Here is a 20,763-nt window from a genome sequence, read left to right on the forward strand (position 1 = left end):
CTATGATCGAACCACTTAGTCTGGTAATACTCCATTTTCTTCTTGTGATTTGAAATTGTTATGAAAAACCTCTTATCTACGCAGATTTAGCTTTTGCCCAAGAAACTTCCACCACCAGGAAGAATCAAAAACTTCCAAAGCTTACTAGTTTAGAAAACGTGAGGCTGGATGCTCTCATCATCTCCATTAAAGAACAAAACCAAACAGCTAAACCAGGAAGTAGATAATAAAGGACAAATCATATTTAGACAAAGACATGGTTACTTTTTTATTTGAAAGAAAAACAAAAGTATGTTTTAATAAATACTGCGGAAACATTGACCAAACAAACATACAAAGTGACTTCAACATTTAAAAAAATGCAACGCAAGTTCTGCTTTATAACAGTTATAACTTATTTTCTTTTTACAATATTTAAATACAGAAAGCACTTGCCAGCTATTTTGTAATACTGCCCAAAGCATAACGCTGCATCAATCAAAGCATATTATGTTGGTAAAACGTCTGTATTTCGTGGGAAATGACTGGAATGGTATTTTCTTGCAGAGACAAAACAAAGTGCTTGTAAGACAAAGGACTGAATGTTGTAATTACCTTAATCTCCTCTTCTGCTACAATTTAATGGGAGCACAGCTTCAACACTTCAAAAATGAAGCTTTATCACTGGAAAGAAAGCTCGTTTTCAACAAGCGCCAACAATAAACAGGTCAGATCTGGTTTCTCCTCTGAAAGAAGTTCTAAAAGGAACTGGTCAAAAAATATCTGTAAACTATTTTAAATGCTGATTATTTTACGTAACAACAGCAATCAAGTATTGAACACAGGCCTTGGCTGAATCTGGTTAAGTGAGGAATCTGGGTAAGCAATCGCTCTATGGAATTGCCCTAGTGTAGTGTCAGGACTGACATCACACTTTTCTTCTAAGGATTCTCTAAAGCTTCGGTAAGAAGGTCCTTCTCTTAGAGATGTTCTTTTAAAGAAAGTGAAATAAACCAAGAGATATCAGATGCTGTCAACTTTGGAGCTTCATCCCAAAATAATAGGCCTTTTGCTTTGTACTTTTGGTAACTTAATTCCAGACAGCTTTACTCACAAACTGTGCTTTCTGCTACTATTCCTTCATTATCTCTTCAGGTGAAAAGAGTACCTACATTTTAGATATTTTCCCCCCTTGGATCATTTTATGACGTCAAACCAAGACACCTCTCATTTGACTTTGCACTTTCATCAATGATGGCAAAAGAAATCACACACCCTCTTTTCTAAACAGCGCACAAAAATATTACATTGAGCAATTTACCACTTTTTAATGACAATCACAATGATGAACAGAACCATCAGACTGCATAAAAACGGACACCTTTTTTCTATTTGATCTATTTGATCTTTGTAGTGCTGGTCTGCATATCTTGCAAGACTCCAAAAGCCTTTCTTTAGAACCATCTCGCTCAGCTATCTTCAGGAAGGCAAGATTTCAAAGCCTTACAAACTTTTCCTCTGGATATCCCATGGGTCCTGATACAATTTCCATTTTAATGATGAGCTAGGAGGAAATTAGATCACATCCTCTAGAAAACTAAACGCTAAGGTCACAGTGCCAGTTCCCCAGTGAGGACGGTATATTAATATATACTTTTTGTAAAGGAGATTAAAACATTTAAAAATTAAATCAAAGTAGAGATCCATGAAGAGATTGTAACAAAGAAAACGAAAACGCAAGCACCATTCAGAACGTGATTCTTCTTCTTGGAGGTCCTCTCGTTCCTCTTTATCTACTTCTAGCCCATTTGAATCTCTCTTTTTTGGCATATTTTTCAAGTCACACTTCAACACTCTTCAACGTATTCACTGAACTGCCTGTTCTACATGCCGAACCTAAGGACAGGATTCCAAAAAGATGAGCATCTTTCCAAACACCTCCTAAGCCTCCAGAATACGTGACTTTGGCTGTGCGCTTCATTCAGACTTCACCTTTCTGTTTTGTTGTTTGTGTTTTTTACACTAGACTTCCTTGTCCTCATTAAAGAGACAGAGATTCACATCACAGTGCAACTCTTCGCTTTGTCTTTTCGTAAGTCCGTAGCAACTGCAGAGAGTTCTGGTCTGCTGGGCATGTGTGAGATCCGCTTTGTGGCCCTCTGTGATTTGTTCCGCTTAACGTTTTTATTTGTCTTGTTTACACATGCCAAGGTGGCAACGTGAAAAATGTCTCTGACACTATTTTCTGACTGTAAAGCTGAGCATTCAATGTAAGTGGCTGCTCCAATCTGTTTGGCCATATTTGCCCCCTGAGAAGCAAAAGAATGGATTGCAATCAGCAATAAGTCCTTGGGAAAGTTATAAAGTGTCTTCCTAATACTACAGAATAATAATGCATTGCAAAACATTTCAAATATGTGAGCTGTGTTTCCCAAGTGTTGCTGCAAAAAAACCCTCCAGTTTTTAAAATGCATTCTTTTGTAATAAATTATAACATATTATTTCATAAATATTTGCAGTCAAGACTCAGTCTTAAAATGTTCAGTTATCATCACTCAGTAGACAGTGCTTGACTTCCCAGAGGTGTGAAAGCCTGATTTTTCTTGAGTCTAAATGGTGCTCAAAACTAGTCAATAGGCTGCATAAAAAACAAGGGTAAGGGGTGGAATTTAGAATCAAATTTGAAATGTATGTGATTATGTCTCAGGGCCAAAATAAACTGAGGAAATGAATAACACTGTTATGAGACCTATAACTTTGGGAAACACAAAATACAGAATTTCTAAACATGGACTGGACAGACAACCAGGGAACACAATAATAAGCATGTGTGCATCAAAATGACTTCTTTAAGTAACTAGATTTTTATTAATTGCACGTGTAAGACAAACATGACTACGGTATTTAAAATGATGAATACTAAGGAAAATTCTAGCTATTTCAACATGAACTCTCTTTAGAATCTGGTTGTTAAGTTTTCAGAGAATGAAGTTCTGAAACAAATTCTTTCTAGATATTTGGGGGAGATGCCCACAGAAATGATGAATCTCTAAAAGACAGTTTTATGCAGTGTTCTACTTTACTGGCAATGTCCTTCTTAAGTATTTTATTGTTCTGCTGAGTGTAAAGTAAGATGACCTCTCTCACAGAGTATTACTGATTTGACCACATTTTCTCTTAGATCCATCTAACTTTAAACCCAGGAAGAGCTGCAGAGATATACAAAGGGTAGAATATGATCCACTGTTTATATACTCAGTAACCAAATATCATGTGATTACCCTACTGAATGACAGAGCATTTCTCATTTTAAAAGATGTTTTCCAAACTCATCTTATTGATGCACACACATATCCTTACCTAATCCTTATAAAGTAAACTACTAAACAAATATTGGAACGCTTTTTGAGAGGGTCCAGCATCAAGGTACCATCAAAATCTCAGCTGAACTCTGCCCCAGATCACTTTGCAGTCTTCACAGTCTGAGCTATCAGCTGTCATGAGGGGCTTAGATGCTCGCTGTAGGAGGCATGAGGACAAAGAACGCCAGCTCTTTCCTCCGTGTTTTCAGATGGTCCATCCGGGCACATGGGTCTCAGAATGCACCTTACTCAAGGGTTTTTAACCTGGAGCTGACTACTGGTGGAGCCTTTAGAAAAGCAGCTACTTTTTCCTTTATTTATAATGAGTGATGTTCCACTTTCGTCATCCTTTTTGAAATCCACATTTATACACTGACAACATACATACCTGATCATATGACACTGGTGTCTGTCTGTGATTTGAGAGCTCTACTAATGTACTAACATCTGTCCGAAGGTCAGATTTGCAGCCAACCAGCAGCATTTTGGTGTTGGGGCAAAACTCCTGGATTTCACCTTTCCACTGAGGGTGTGGGAAGAGAGAAGCAAGATGAAAAATTAGCATAGTGCCGGCATCTATATATCAGCAAACAATTCCTCCACTGGCGGACGTCGGAAATGGAGACTCAAAAAGAACATTTGAAAGAAAATGTCACTTCAGATGAAGAAGCAAACTTGCCTGTATCTTTCGAGTAGATTATTAAGTTTTACTACTTTTTAAAGTGGATTCATTAAGGAACACTTATGTATGTTATTATCTCTTCTCCCTCTCTGTGACTCACTACCTATCCCTAAGCAAGAAACTTGTTGGGTGGTGTCAGAAGGTAGCTCCAATAATTTCTTAATTATTGGGGTATCTCTGAAGGATAAAAGTGCCTTAGGAATAATTATATATTCTAACACATGACTGTATCCTCAGATATGTTGAGCTGGTACTTCCCAGCCTGGAAGGTTGAGAATAAGGCAGAGCCAACACAAGCACAGGTATGCATTCACAAATCCCACCAAGAAAGGCTGAACAGCCACCACGTGCCAACATTTCCAATGAGATTTCAGGGACTGGAGACAGTGTTAATAAACAGAATGGCCTGCCTTTAAGGAACTTCCATTCAAGTGACTGAATCAACACAGATCATGAAATTTACAAAGGCCCATCTCTAGGCTATCGGGAAGGCCTCTGGTCCTATAGCTGATATGCCCTTGAGTTAGTTTTAAATTGCACATGTTGTTTAATATTTCAATTTAGTCCAATTTGGCTAGCTGTTTTCGTGACCTGACAAGACTTATTAGAGCCTCCAGAAATGCCTAGGAGGGAATTCCAGTTGTCCTCTTAAAGAGTGAACAGCTGACTTTGTGTGGTTTCATTTCCTCAAGCTTCAGATGACCATCATGATGGGAGACAGGGATTCAGAGTGTTCCCAGGAGAGCTCTGGCTCCTGGGGATGGGGGAATGGAAAGCCAAGATCAGGAACCAGGCTGGCTCTCCCAGCCCACACACACAAGTACACATTAAGTGATCTACTAAGTACTGTGGTCATTACAAAGATGATTAAGACATAGCTGTGGGGGTGCCTGGGTGGCTCAGTCGGTTAAGCATCTGACTTCGGCTTAGGTCATGATCTCACGGTTCATGGGTTTGAGGCCTGAGTCGGGCTCTGTGCTGACAGCTCAGAGCCTGGAGCCTGCTTCAGATTCTGTGTCTCCCTCTCTCTCTGCTCCTCCTCCACGCACGCCCTGTCTCCCTCTCTCTCTCTCTCTTTCACACACAAACACAAATAAGTAAACATTAAAAAAAAAGAAAGAAAGAAAGACATAGCTGTGGAATCCACCCAAGAGCAGGGTTGACAAAGTCATGTATATAATACTAGATAAGAGGGACATGCTGCCAGAGTCATTTAAAAAACCACTAAAGGGACATCTCCAGATCTAGAGGTGTACTTTGGGCAGACAAAAAGGTACAAACATGCTTTCCACAAGAGCCTAATTTTTCTGCCAAATCCCTCCTTCTCTCCTCCCTTCCTTCCAGAGTTATTTAGAAGCATCTACCATTTGCTAGATGACACTGGAGTTCGAACTGCAAGATGAATTGAAAAAGAAAAAAAGATCTATCCTGCTTTATGTCACTCTAAACTCTTTGATATTCGAGGACTTAAAGACTCAATTAATCAAGACAAACCACTGCACGGGTTATCACGAGCCTTAAACTTCACACAAATGTAAAACACATTCATTAATATCTCTAAGGCCGAAGTCACTATTCATTAGGTCTTAGAAGACAAAAGCAAAATAAAATAAGAGCAAGGCTTTTGATCATAAATTATGCACAACCTGATACTACATCAAGTAAAAACTCCAGTAAATAAGCAATCTCTTTGATCTACAGACAAGCAGTAGACATGTCGTTATGTTGTTCTTCAGCAGTGTAATGACTTTGGTTTCCTTCTGCATGTCTAGCAATTGTTTACAAGCACTAAAGATAGGAAAAGTGTATTCCTGCCTGAATCTGACAAACATTAGCATTATTTGCGTTAGATAACACATTACTCAAAATTGAAAGGAGTAAAAAGAGCCTTTGATCTTTCAAGAAATTCTTATTTCGTTGAGCTAACTAACTGTGTTTGTCATGTTTGGTAAAGAGACCGAGGTGAGGGGGGGAATAAATCACCTTCAAATCCTCATTTCATAATGACATCCAAGATGAGCAGTCAAACATAATAGGGGAATGTAAACTAATAAAAACACACAAAATACAAACACATTACCTTGCTCTCAACCATGGCCTTTGTCGTAGCCTTAGTGCATGGAGAAGAGGCAGGTGATCTACAGAAGGCTCTGACTCTGAAACCTCACAGCACTCAGGCCAGGACTGAGAAAAACAGAGAGTGGCAAATACATGCTCATCCATGGACAAGCCTACGCCTTCTGTGACCAGCCAGGGGCTTAGTCCTAGGTTGGTGGCAGCCCAGAAACACTCCTCTCCCCCATTGGCCTCCCTAGGACTTATGATCCGTCCTACAACAGGCTCCCTTCCTCCTGACCTCCCCCTGGTTCCAGCCCGAGCTTGCTCAGGTCCCTTCTCCACCTACAGAACCTATGAACCTCCAGAAACCAAATGTGTTCTCTATAGCATGTTTACAACTACTGTTTTTATCATTCTCTGATATCTATCTGATCACTCTTCACCTTGTCTAATGTCTGAAAACACACCTCCACTCCTCCTTTAACAGTACTATTTCTAATAAATAACATCACAACCAAAGCACAGCCTCTTTATCAAAACAGCTATTATTACATTCATTTCAATATATGAACTGAGGTCAAATGTAAACCTGTAAACTAAGGCACAATCTATAGGAGAAATGAAGGATGGAAAAAGAAACACATGCTTGAGAGTAATCGAATATCAATATTTTTGGCTGCACCATTTTCACCCAAAGGGTAAAGACAGAAGCTCTTCAAAGGGCATGTACTTTCTTAAAATGAAAGAAAATTTTAAGCAGGTTCATGGTCAAAACTTTGACATATGTGTGTAGAAACGCTGCTGTAGTATGAGAGTGTTGTTTACAGCATTTTAATTACAAAATATGCAGCAAAGTATTAACTGGAGTGTTTGAGCTCCCCCAGCCAACCCCCATCTCTGTTTTACAGATGGGCCAGCACCGAACTGTGCCATTGTCTCCAGCACTTGCCTTTTTTAGCACACTGTCCAGAGTCTCTGGTCTACTGATGTCAAAGCAAATCAGCACGGCATCTGAATCTGGGTAAGAGAGAGGCCGAACGTTGTCATAGTAAGGAGAACCTGAGAAGAAACAAAGAAACACACATTTTCAGATAAAAATCCCATTTATTTGTCATCTACTAACTCTACCTTTTTGAGTTAAACCCCCTGAATATCACATGGCTCTATTCCCACCTTCTCAAATTCTTAGAGAAGAATGCAAACAAGCAACGGCCCAGTGGTAGTATATTCATTTCTACCAGAAGATAAGGAGGCCTCACTGGCATCTGTCTTAAATTCAAGGGGAGGAGCAAGGACTTTAAGCTGAAATCTGTATGGTTCAGGGTCCCCGAAGGCACCTGGGTGAAGCGTAGAGTAGAAGCATGAGGAGTCAGGTGGCCTGGGGTGCAAATCTACCTCCATCACTGAAGGAGGGGGGCAAGGCACATTTAGGGCTCTGTGTCTCTGATTCTTCATCCTAAAATGAAGATGACAACAATACCTACACCTGGGATTAAATGAACCCAGGCAATGACTGGGATTTAGTAAGGGACTGATAAGTCTCAACTATGGTTATGGTTGTATTGTTGCTATTACAAGCTGAGTGGTAGCAAGCACCGTAAATGGAGCTACTTCTTGGGAAAGAGACAAGACCTCAAGATCTCTCTGGTAATCGGATGGGATGAGTGGGGGAGGGAGGGAAGGGCCAGCTCCGAAAAGAGAACTGCAGTAAACACAGAGTCACCCTATCTCAGTTACACATTTGGATGAGCCACTGATTCGTGCGCTTGCTTACTTGAACTTATCCCCAAACCCTATGTGGACTCTCTTTCTGTTACAACCGAAGAATGTAATAAATGCCATATTGGCCATGTCACTTTTCTACACAGTTCCATCTCTGAGAGTGACACTGAGGCATGATGCAGGGGTCTCGGCCTGAGTTAAATCCAGGGCACCCAAATGATTCAAGTTGCCAGCCAATTAAATTAACCACAGAAATGTCTCATTGTTTAGAAGAATTTCTATTTCTTTTAGAATCCCAAAGGATGAGCAATTACATGAAGTCAATTATTGTACAATGGTGTGACTATAAAATTAAATACAGCTTGCCAATGTTATTTATTTTTTAAAATCATTTTCAGTGTACTACCATTTTACAAGCATAGCATGAAAAATCATTTTACATATATAGGTATTTGACTCCAGAGGAGAAGAAGAAAATCTAAGCTACCAAAGTTTTTTTGAAACCCAATTTCATTTTGACATCACTCTCCGTTTCTAGCAGAAAAACATGACATGTTGTCCCCTGATAAATCAAAACCTCGGTAGTCAAAGTCAGGAGGAGAGAAAGACTATAAAGAACCTTTTAAAATAATCTTTTACAATTCTATCAAAACAACATTCTTCAGGAGGCTGCTCTTGAGACCTAGAAGTTACTGTGGTTAGGGTGCATCTGGTATTCACTATGCAACCCCAGGAACTCTGTGGCCTTTTCAATAGCTGCTTTCAGGATGGACAGTGACAACTCCAGGATAGCTGTGTCTACAAGCAACGAAGTAGGGAACGTTCTAGGAACCAAGAAGAAATCTAAACCAGAATTTTTCACAAGCTGCAGTAGCTCCCTACACACATCTGGAATCAGGACTCTGGTGTTACAGAGACTGACAACTGAAAGGCATTTTTCAAAAGCTTAAAGGGTTTAGAGTTAAAAAATATCAAGTCCTTTTAAAGGCATACTGGATATTAAGGCATACTAGAATGGCACTGTCTCTGAAAATGAGTTGTGACTGCTTTTTCAGCCACTAGAAGAAATTTAAGGTCAAGAGAATAATTCACAAACAACTCACTAACTTAAACATTTTTGAGAGGCATCAGAAATGAGATGGCTTATCACTGTTTCTAGGTATAATGGTTATTTCTCTATTTGTTTTGTGAAGTTCAATCTCAACCTCTCTCATTTCTGTGTTCAAAGTTAGACTTTGACTCAGCTTCTTCTGTAAATAAAGTTAGGAAATCTTTTTCAAAGTGCACGGTCAGAAAATTCCAGATTACAGAGTGGTATACAAATACCAGACACGTACACAAAGACTTCCTCTGCTCTTCCAAGTTAGTAAGATATGACATGACCCCAAATTCATAGAGTACAGCTGTCTGACAATTCTGATGGCCAGGACCCTAACAGGGCCTCAGAGATCTTTCTTGGAAATCACTCACATTACAAAAGACAACTATCTCACTGTGGCTACTTTCCAGCCTCAATCAGGCCAACTGGAATTGGATGAAAGGCATATCCAGGTGACTTTAGAACATGACCTATGTCTGGATGAGAGTATTCTATGTAACAGAGAGTATACTGATCTCCCTGTACTAAGAGTTCTCTATGTTAACAATGGGAAGACCCAAAGACCATCTTTCCCAAATACAAACTTTAGGAAAGACAACCGGAGAATTACAAATGTGCTAAAATAGAGTAACATCGGGACTACCAGTAAATTCCAGAGGAATGATTTCAGCATTTAGGTCACCAGGTGACCGCAGAGAATACTCCTTCCTCTGGTTGTGTCCTGGGTTTGCCTCTCCCACCCATTTTTATGGACACAAGGAGGATCTGGCTTTGTCTTCAGCCCTCAGTCAAGGCTGGAGATTCTTGCTCACTACTTTCTTTCTTTCTTTTTTTTTTTTTTAATGTTTTTATTTATTTCTGAGACAGAGAGACAGAGCATGAGCAGGGTAAGGGCAGAGAGAGAGGGAGACACAGAATCCGAAGCAGGCTCCAGGCTCTGAGCTGTCAGCACAGAGCCTGCCATGGGGCTCGAACTCACGTCCTGTGAGATCATGACCTGAGCTGAAGTCGGACGCTCAACCGACTGAGCCACCCAGGAGCCCCAGTCTTGCTCACTACTTTCAAGTGAGCTGCCTTCTGTGCTCAGTGGGTATGCCCATATATCTGCAAAATATAGACAGTGGCCAGGCCTGAAAATGAAACAGTGTGCAACTGAAACCAAATTCTTATGGAGGTTTGTTTCTGCTTTTGTTTTTATTTGGTTTAGTATTTTGAATGAAAATACATTTGTGTGTAAAGGTTTTCATGGGAAGTAAAGCTCCTTGCTGGAAGAAATAGAAGGGTGATTTTAAAGAGCTTTAACAAGACCCAATTAGGAACAACACTTTGATCCTGTCTTACTACTTTTGCTAATGAACGGTACTTTTAGGTCAACAAGTGTCCAAAGGTGGTAATAAAACTGATCCTCACATTTAGTACTTATAGGTGTAATTTGTCCAACCACGAACTACAAGAGTGATTTGGCATTAAAAATAGAAAGTCCATTTCTTCATTAAATTTTTGCTAGGGTAAGGTTAGAACTTTTTTTGGATAGAAAAATCTGTCTCTATTGTTTTGTAGTAAAGAAAAAAAAAAGACAAAAGACAATACAGGATTATAAGAGAATTGTTCTACTGGGAAAAATCTAGCAATTCATCAGCGAAGCAGGACCTTCAGTTAAAAAAAAAAAAATCCTGTGTGATTTGACAGTGTTCACTCTGTGTTTAAGCACTTTGAATTCTTCCCTATCTATAAAGCCCATGCTACTACACAAAGGAAGTGAGAAAAGCAAAGCTGGAGAGTCAGGGTGTAATCACTGGCATCCGGGGATAACTCTCCAGCCAAAGAGAAATGAAGAGGAATTCCAGGAATGCCCCTGTGAAGTGACAAGCAACATGGAAAGGCAGAAGTGACACCAAAGTGAGGAGCAGAAAGCAAGCCGATGAAATGGACAGTATCTGCCTCGTACTCCTATATCCCTCCAGAAAAGTCTTAAAACATTCTGCTAGCCAAACGGCAAAAACAAAAAAACAAAAACAAAAAAAACAAAAAAAAACAAAAACAAAAAAAAAAGCAAAAACCAACAAAGAACAAAACAAAACAAACGAAACAAACAAACAAACAAAAAAAGTCTATAGATTTAAAAGATGCACGTGAAAAGCTTCCAGGGTAAGTGTAGAACTGAACATGGCACACAGAAGAGCGCCAATCATTACGTAGTCAAGTACTGAACTAGAACCACCATACATGGTAGGTACTGAGGTACATATGGTAGGTGCTCCAGTATCCAGGAATGTTCCCAGGCCTAATTCAGTTAGTCTAAGCTTTGCTTGTCAAATACAACTCGTCCTCAGCATGTGAAATGGTCTCCATGCATATGGGAATTTCCACACGCTGCATGTCTCTTACACTATCTGAAACTCTTAAGCACACAGCACCATTCCAAAGTCCTTTCTAATCACCTATCAGAAAACCAAAAGGAAAACTCCAGGAAACTCTATATTGTAAAGAAACAACCATGGCCCATGTGTAAAATGTGCCCACTCCCCCCACACCCCCCCGCCCCATATAGTCAGAGGGCTCTGCTCTGGGTAAACTGGAATAAGTGCACGTTTGGGGTTCTCTTGAGTTCAAGTTTGGCAAACATCAGCAAAGTTCCAAAAACGTTTTTGAAACTTCAGGTCTAACCATCTTTGTCTTCAGGATCATTAATTCTGGGTGACAGCAATACTTCCAGCCCAAGAATAGTCACCAAATGCCTCACCCAGAAACTAATTCTGCAGACACATACCTGCTTGCTTAAGTCATCCTTGCACAAAGATAGAACACACCATATATGCACATACTTAAATGTATATGTAAGAAGATTCATGCCCAAAAGGGAGGCTTTATGGAACCTTTTGCAAAACCAGTTCAAACGCTGAGGCTTTACAGGAGCTTGAGAACTGCAAACCCTTCTAGTTGAATATTTCATAATTGAAATACTCTTTTCCTTGAACCTGAAATTGAAAAGCTTCCCCTTCCCCAAAAAGAAATCCCTACCAAGAACAGTAAAATTTGGAATGTTGTATAATTTTGGCAGAGAAAACATATTAACTTTTGGTAGTTTTAGTGACTAGCAAGAGAACATCTGTACCAGAAAGCAGCTACCATGCGAGCCTCTATGATCTGCCCAATTATTACCAGATTCCATTTCCTCATGCTGTCTCTACTCAGAGTGAAAGCTTCAAGTCAGCAATAATCTCAAGAATGTGAATCAAGTCTGGGCAGAACTTTCGTGTCTGGCTCAGTACAAGACTCTGTTGAATTCATTTTCCCAAGGAGTCTGAAGGATAAGTGCCATGCCTGTAAAAATGCAGCAAACATTCCCAGAGAGGCTATTTCCTTTATTTCTTTATAGGTTCAGATTAACAGGAATTATGAACAGATTTTATGAAAATGTGAGGGCATTTCTGTGTTGCTACAAAAATACAATCTATGTTCTCAATTTCTGGGGACAATGCAGTTACATAGTTAGAGAAGAGGTCAAAGAAGTAGAAATGATTGCTATTTTTGAGCTTTACATAAAGCTTTAGCTTAAACTTTAAACTCCTAATCTTATTGAGATACTTAAAAAATAGAAGAATAAAAATACTTTATGTAAAGTAGAACCATGGGAGGTCACAGAACTTGAGGGATAAGGGTAGACAGGAATTTTAAAAATTACATTATCATTCTGTAACAGATTGAAGATTTTGTGTTTTATATTATACCTAAGTGTGTGATTCCTTGGAGGAGAGGCCCATGAGCAAGTCCACCTTGCCACATGCTATGTCATCAGGCTCATTTTTCAAAACCAATGTATACAACACCTGCTAAAACTTCTGAGGCAGCTTACCCTCCATCCATGTCAATGAAGTTTCTGTTTTGTCATGGGCATCTCTGAGTAAAGTTGCCAATATGTAGTAACTGAGAAGATGTCTAAAGGGCATCAGGGGCACCTGGGGCACCTGGGGGGCTCAGTCTGTTAAGTGTCAGACTCTTAATTTAGGCTTGGGTCATGATCTCACAGTTAGTGAGATCAAGCCCCATGTTGGTTTCTGTGCTGACAGCGCAGAGCCTGCTTGGGATTCTCTCTTTTCCTCTCTATCTCTGCCCCTCCCCTGCTCATGCCTGTGCATGCATGCTCTCTCTTTCAATGAATAAACATTTTTAAAAAACAAATAGAAATATAAAGGGCATCAGAAAATGGCTAAGGTACTACCAGTTCAGCAGGCATAGCCACCAGCTCTCCAATGAGCTAATTGGAGAAACTACTGGTCCTTGGTGTCATATCTACATGCAGGAACTGGATTAATGAGGAAATATCTGGCTATTTCAGGTGGCATCAGAATAACTAAACTGGATATCTCACCGAAATGTGCAACTTAGCAAGAAACAAGAATGGGGGGGGGGGGGGGGACACACCAGACTAAATGAGATTTAAAAATAGGTCTAGAGATAGATAAGGACTTAGAAAGAGAATTTATACCTTTTTTTTTTAAATACATGGTGGACAAATCTCCAAATGTAGTTTTATATATTGCTTATTGGAAATCACCGTACAAATTCAGAGCTCTCTGTTTTGCCTTAATCCACATCTCTTACAGAGTTTCAGTGTGAAAACTGCATTGAGCCTGGTTTTGAAACACTAAGCTAGTAGGGATCATTACCACCTTATGATCTAACTGGTTTTCTGCAATTTGTCCCTTGATATTCACATCACAAGTCCTCGTGCTTCTTTGGCTTCTTTGTAAATTCTCTCTCTCCCTTTCTCTCACAAGGTCAAGTTAAGTGAGAATTCTTCAACTTTCAGAATCTTGTTTTCACTGATAGCCCTTAAGTGTAGGCATGCTTCCAAGTGGGAGGGATGTTAAAGACTTCTTAAGAATTGAGTCAACTTCTAGAGATAAGGATGGAATTGTGGTGGGCTTCAGTGAGAATGAGTGAGAATGAGTCAGGGGGCTTGGGCTGGCCCCATGGCCCTCAATTACTCTTTGGATCTTTTTGCTGGGAGGTGAATTTAGCTTTCAAACCTTTAGATTCACCCTCCTATAAACAAGGACTGCAGTACCAAGGAGGAGGCCATTACTACCTTGCGGGCAGGAACTGCTTTGCAATATACCCTCCCTTGCTCCCACAGCCTCTACCAGAATTCCTGCACACAGAATACCCTAAAAAGCATTTACTGGTTTTATAATCATTTCTGTAAGTCTTGCCTTGCTATGTTAATTTACATGTCAAATCACAAGAAAAGGGACCAGTGAACTATTTATTTTGAAGCTGCTTTTCTGAACTAAATACATACTAATCCCCAACATTGCTGCAACACTTCTTTCTCTGTAAAGCAATATTTCAGTACAGTGCTTGTCACAAAGACCATTTTTCAAATGTAATGTATAAGGTACAAATACAGTATGCATTGACTTGTGTTTGTAGAGGAGTATGTCCTCAAAGTCAGGCCAGGAGTAATTAAGATTTCTCTTTCTTCCTTTGTCCTATAAGTCTAAAAATTAAAGAAAACTATTATTTTCTGTTACTCTGCTAAAAACTAATACAGGAAGTGCTAACTTTAGCACTCATGGACTAAAAGCAGCTTGCATCATGACAAGATTCAAAACAGTGTTCATGAGGCAATGGCACAGTTATTGTAGAGGAATTTTAGCAGCTGAATTGAGTAGTTTATAAGTAATAACATGCCTTAAATAAAGTGGACATTAACGTGCATTGGTTAAAAGCTGGCATGAACGATTATTACTCCCTAAATTGCGTGTGCTGAAATTACACTGCAATCAAATCACTTAGGAAAAGATATGGTGATCCTCAAATGGCTGAGTTTCCATTATTAGGAGGCATTTGGCTTCATGCTACAAACTGCCTCCGTGTTTGGCAAATGTGGCACATTCTGATATTAGAACATTCATATTCAAGATATTAGAACTACTTTGGTCTCACTTACCACTTCAAAATGTTGAAACCATTACCCAGTGTTTTGCAGAAACTCAATGAGTGAATTTGAGAATCATTCAGAGCATTTCTGCAACTATTAACACAAATACTCATCTTATCAATGAAAAGGGAATTTTTCTCATTAAAATCAATTAAGGATGGACCGGCATCCAAAGACTACCTTTAAAAATCCCCCCTTTTAGAGAATTTATGGTGGCATTATTTAAAAGGTTTTGTTTCCTGGCCGGGGGCGGGGGGGAGGTGCTGGAATAACTTCAAGCAGCTGGCAAATTGCCATTTGTGGTTGCTCTAATTGGGGTGTACACTGAGGGTGGGAGGGGGGAAGTGTTTCCTACCTGAGGAGGATCCAAAGGATGTATCAGCACTAGTGATGCCTGACAAGGGAAATACACTGCAACCAGGTGGAACAGTGGACTTGAGTTCAAGAACCTGACAAAATTAGCTCAACATAGGTTGAATATTAGCTACACTAGGCAGGGAGAGCTTCCTTTTCCCCACTCCCTGCCCTACCAGGGTTCTATGACTCTTAGGAGCAGGACTGTATAATAATACTGCATCTCTAAGGCTTAACAGAAAGCCTATTCATGGTAGGTAAGGAAAGGAAGAAAGAAGGAAGGGATGGAGGGAGGGAGAGGGACAGAAAGAGACAGAGAGAGAGGTGGTGAGTGAATGGAAAGAACTGTCAAGTTACTGTGCCTCAAAAAGTGGGAAAGAATTCTCTTCTCTTGGTGCAAAGAGGTCCCTCATATTCTAATTCCATTTGATGTTCTTTCCTCTACCCAAATTGGCACTTTTGCCTATGCATAATTCCATGACTGCTGGGCGGGGGAAGGAGACCCCTTATGAGAAGCTGTCCAAGTACAGAAGTCAGCAAAGAGAACTGCTTTCTACGTAACAGAAGTTAGGTAAACCTCATTTTTCCTATTAATCTTTAACTTTCACAAAGTTCCAGAAGGGGGGAAAAATCTGGCATTTAGGACTTTAGAGTCTTGGGCTTGAATGTTCTCTCCAGAGTTAAACTGATTGATAGCAGTTGGAAAAAAATAAATGTATCAGAATGCATCAGGCATATGCAATTATTTTCACAACCTGAACTAAACAAATGTCCTAGTGGGCAAAGAAAATGTCAAATATTTGTCAAAAAATAATCCTGTTTGGAAATTTGTCACAAAAACCTTGAGATGAAGTAGAAAAATGTTCAGAATTTGATATGATGAGCTGCTGATGAAGTGGCTCTTGTTAGATGCCTTTCGCTCATGAATGATAAACCATTTTAGGTGAAAATAATCTATTTCGTAGAATTTAACCAGTACTTGGTGGCTATGCTTAGTTAACATTTCACTTCACAAACAACATAATAGGATTCTAAATAATACCCTTGTCCCTTTTTTTTCCATTTGTATAAATCTAAATTTCAACTAAGATTTCATTACTGGCTAATTCTGCAGTGTGATGTTTTCTTAATCACGGTTTTTTCAAACCTTTAAGTTTGAGTTAAACATGCATAGTTTTTGTTACGTTAAATAAAAATAAAAGTGATTATTTTATTACAGCTTCATTTCAGGTGATTATCTTTAATCTGATGAAAGGCAGTGTTTATAAAGTTGCCATTCTTTGCACACAGGTAATTCAGTGGTAATGAACGTCAGGGAATCTTATCTCCTTGGAAACTATGCATACAATTATTCATTTGTTCATTTAACAGATTTTCCTGGGTGACTACTGTGTGCAAGGCGTGCTACATGTGTAGCATCATCATAGGGTGTACAAACTATTGAGTTTGGATTAAATATTTGAGGATATCTGAAGTGTTATTTATCTGCACATGTGAAGCCTCAATGATAAACTGACCACATTTTGTTTGTTTTCTAGCATTTGAAAAAACAACGTGCCTTTTCTTCCCTAAAAAAAAAAAAAGAAAAAAGTCACTTTAGCTCTTTGGTCGCCTAATCTAAAATCTCCATTGGTGGTCTTGTGACTCATGGAGCATGACACAGGGGAGGCATAACCCGCATTCCTGTAGGCCCAGCCATGCCTCCTCCCTCCTTCCTAACTCCACTAGGAAGCAGTGGCTCTGTTCAGAACCTGGCTTGCTTTGTAGGTGGTGAAAACCCCAGCAACGGGTGCCAGATCCATTGAGACTAAGAGCTGAAGGCAACCAACGTCCTGGGAAACAAAAAGACTTGCCTGTCTGGCATACTAAGGCCAAGAAGTATACAGCTGGGAGAGACCCTGCACATTGTCTAGCTCTGTATCTTTTCAGATGATGAAATGAGGCTCAGGGAGGTAGAGATTTGCACACAGAAAGCCCTGGTAACCAGTAGCTAAGATCTAAACACAGGTTTTTATCAAAGACGAGATCAGATTTACAGACCCCAAGACTAAATAATTCTTATCATGCATTAGGTCCAAAGAGATTGGGGGAGGAGGGTAAGTACCGATGCTAATTACCGGTACCATACCAGCGGTACTGCACTCTAGGTATAACAAATATCATGATATGTCTGGGAATCCGAGCCCATTAAATACTAGGCTATGTAACAATTCTGATAATAGGAGCTATTGAAATAAGAAAACACTGCAATTCTATCAACACCTTCCCCATAGTTGTGAGACCGTGTGCACACCCCGATACAGTACAGGGTGAGGTTCTGGTTCTGCTCTCCTTGGCCAAGCTTGAGGAAGAGCCTGCCTCTCCAGGGGGTAACAGAATCAGTGCTTCTCACTGCAACACTAGGAGCATCTGGCACCGGCCGGCCGTGAGAGGCGCTCGTGCGAGACTTCTCCTTTGCCTTTGTGCACGGACTGCCTCTGGCGACCCTGTCAGTCCGGTATCTTCCTCGTGTTCTTTAATCCCCTGAGTCCCTCGGGGCCTCCAGAGGTTAAAACCGAGGGCTGCGTGAAGCTCGCACAGTCCAGAAGCACCTCCACGAGGCCACTCCCAGCTGGGCTCAGGTCCACCTCTGGGGCCTCCCTGCCTGACGGCAACGCTTGCGTGTTGGCACTTGTGCGCTCCTCCAAGCTAGTTTCACCCGGGATTTGGCTCGGTTTGCCCGCAGCAGCCCAACTCCCCGCTAAGCTCCCAGAACTAAGCGCGCGGGGACCTTCAACGGCCTTCCCGGTGGCTCCTCCTCCTCCAGAGATGTCACCCTTCTGGGAAACCGTACTCCTCCTTCTCACCCCCGCCCAGCACTGCTGGGGGTGGGCGGGAACCGGTGCCAGCCGGTGATTCCAGGTCGAGCCTCCCGCCCTCACCAAGCTTGACCCAGCCCAAACCCCTAACAGCCACGCGCTGGGAGCCTCCCCACCGCGGGGTACCGGGCCCTCTCTACCACCGCGCGCCAGGTAGGTGGGTGGGCGCGTAGGAGGCGATAACGCGCCCTTGAACCCCAGGCCCTTGAAAATAATTTACCACGACGCCAATAATTCAACTAGACAGGAAGGTCAAAGGCGAATTGTGCTGCCCGCGGCCTTATAGGCTGGCAGAGGGTGATGCAACGGGGGTCAGGAGGGAAGGGCGAGGGCCGGGGGTGAGGGGTGCGTGCGGCGGCGTGATCACTGGGGGCTAGCGGAGGTGTCGGACCTACAGATTCGCGCCGAGGCTACGCGGGTGGCCGGCAGCGGGAGACAAGGGCGGGCGACCGCTCGGCCCGGTGCTGCCCGCGCCACCAGCGCATTCCTGGCAGTAGGCGTCACGAGCGCCGCGGTTGCTTGCGCTCACGTTACAATCCCTCCAAGCGCTGAATACACACGTAACTGCGTCGCTTCAGGGATTTTCTCCCACCTCCCACTACTACCGCTGCGCTCCCAGCCTCTCCGACAACCATCAGGTTAGATCCCTGAGGGGCGCCCGTCGCGAGCCAGGTAGTTCTGAGGCGCCGCACGCATCTCCCCAGTACCGGGCCACCTTGGCCGCCCACAGGCGACTCTGGCATAACACCCCCACCCCCACCCTGGGCCCAGCCGCTCCCCGGCCACCTGGCTACAAGCAGTTCCCACGGCGGGGTCACCCAGCGGGCACACAGCGCCCTTCTCTCCCCCCTGCCATTCCTCCCTACCCATTGTCACCCCCCACCCCCACCCAGAAGGGACAAAATTTTCACCGAGCAGGGACTGCGGGAATCCCACGGAAGAGGCAAAGTTAACCCAGGGGCGCCGAGTGCGCTGGTGGTGCGCGGTTGTGTGCTTGGGAGTGAGCCACGCGCGGGGTCGCGAGACCCGCCGCGCGCCCTGGAGCTGCTGGAAACCCGCCCCGAGGGCCACGCGGTCCGATGACTCTCTTACCCGAAGTGTCCCACAGGCTCAATTCTATTCTTTGTGTGTCGATTTCAAAACTGGCCGTGTAATTCTCAAACACTGTAGGGACGTAATTCTGGACAAACAAAATGGACAGAGGAAGGGAAGAGGGCAAAGAGATTATCTAAAATGTACGACACCCGCAGAACACCCTCCGAAAATCGCTTCCTCACTCCCCAATTAAAAAAAAAACAAAACAAAAAAAACAAAACATATATAATGTCGCACACACCAGATCACACACTAACCACGCAGACCCCTTCCGAAACCCCTGACTCACCACCCGCACCACCCTGCTCTCCAAGACCTGAGGATCCAAACCTCCCAACCCAGGGTTCCGCACACATGACTGAACAAGTTTCAGAAGCTAATAGAATGTGAAGATGCGTCCCCTACACGCTTCCAGCTCACTTTCCCTTTCCGGGCAGTCGAGCCAGGGGGAAAGTTGTAAGAAAGACTGCTTAAAAAAAGAAAATCGGGTGACGGAGGAAAAGCAAGGAGAAGCCCAACTCAAGACAGGGGGATTCCCGAGGGCCGACCCCCTCCTCCAAGCCTCCGCCGGCCACACTCACCTCAGGGAAGCAGTCTTTGGCGAAGACATGCAGCAGCGCAGTTTTCCCACACTGACTGTCTCCCACCACTACTATCTTGCATTTCACGTTCTGATTAGGATCCATGATAGATTTACTAGATAATTTCTGGCTGGCTCTTCTCTCCTTCATTGATCTTGCCTTATTTTCTCTTGGAACAGGAATTGTCTCTTAAGAGGAAAAAATATATATATTTCTCTCTATATAAAAAACATATAAAAATAAAACGCAAAGCTGCTGGGAACTCCTGAAGCGCAGCGCAGACGAGGGGCTAGAGGAGCAGGCTCGTTACTCCCCTCCAACAAGTTTTATGCCTGACTCCACACCGCGCTTCCCAAGTCCAATTCCGATCCGACTGCTTTGTTTCACGCTCTCTGCGCGGCTTTATACGCCCGGCCTTCCAATCCTGTTTCTCAATGAGAGAAGGAAACTGATCCGCCTCCTCCCCTTTTATGGAGCCTGGGAGCAAGCGCCGTCTGGTTACAGGCGGAAAATGTAAACAGTGCGCCCTCTAGGGTGACCGTGCGGGATCTATTTCCCTACTAAGTCTAGGGCAACTTGGAGATCCCAGCGTTGCTTAGCCGGTGGATAGGACGGTACAAGTCCAGAAGGAGGTGGGAAATGGGGATCGGTGCATACTGATTTTTAGTAGGATTTCTTTAAAACGTTTTAGTAGGGGCTGCTTTCCATAAGCCTCATGAACATTGATGAAAGCAAAAACATTTCTCACCCAAGTTAAAACATAGTTTGAAAACATAAGAGGCAAATCTTGGGTTGGGAAGGGTTAAGTGGTTTTTTTTTTTTTTTTTTTTTTTTTAAAGAAAGAAATGGTTTGTATCACGTATATAGGCCATGGAACAATAGCTAAGCCAGGCTATTTCAGAAGCGGGAACTGGCTTGTCTGGGTCACAGCAACACACTGGTTTCTGAAAGCTGTCAGTTTCAGTCACTCAGGAGAAGGCAGAAAGGTCTGGGGGTGTGGGTAGAAGAGGTGGAGACAGAGAAAAG

At 42.2% G+C, this 20,763-nt stretch overlaps 1 protein-coding gene across 1 annotated transcript; it reads right to left on the reverse strand.

Annotated features, from left to right (window-relative positions):
* Window positions 1–255: 255 nt before the first annotated feature.
* On the reverse strand, window positions 256–20,176 carry RND3 (Rho family GTPase 3). The gene is made up of 5 exons (XM_045479775.1): window positions 19,738–20,176; window positions 19,154–19,241; window positions 7,031–7,140; window positions 3,730–3,864; window positions 256–2,288 (listed from the first exon to the last, which is right to left on the reverse strand). The coding sequence occupies exons 1-5, from the start codon at window positions 19,885–19,887 to the stop codon at window positions 2,037–2,039; spliced, it is 735 nt and encodes a 244-aa protein (XP_045335731.1). The 5' UTR covers window positions 19,888–20,176; the 3' UTR covers window positions 256–2,036.
* Window positions 20,177–20,763: the final 587 nt, after the last annotated feature.

This window comes from Leopardus geoffroyi, chromosome C1, assembly GCF_018350155.1.
Source record: "Leopardus geoffroyi isolate Oge1 chromosome C1, O.geoffroyi_Oge1_pat1.0, whole genome shotgun sequence".
Lineage (NCBI taxonomy): Eukaryota > Metazoa > Chordata > Mammalia > Carnivora > Felidae > Leopardus > Leopardus geoffroyi.

Coding starts and splice junctions, on each gene's coding strand:
- RND3 (XM_045479775.1), bottom strand. CDS start 19,887: ATGAAGGAGAGAAGAGCCAGCCAGAAATTATCTAGTAAATCTATCATG. Junction 3,865..7,030: donor TGGACAGTGTGCTAAAAAAG/GCAAGTGCTGGA, acceptor CCACACCCTCAG/TGGAAAGGTGAAATCCAGGA. Junction 2,289..3,729: donor CACCAGTGTCATATGATCAG/GTATGTATGTTG, acceptor TTTGCTTCTCAG/GGGGCAAATATGGCCAAACA.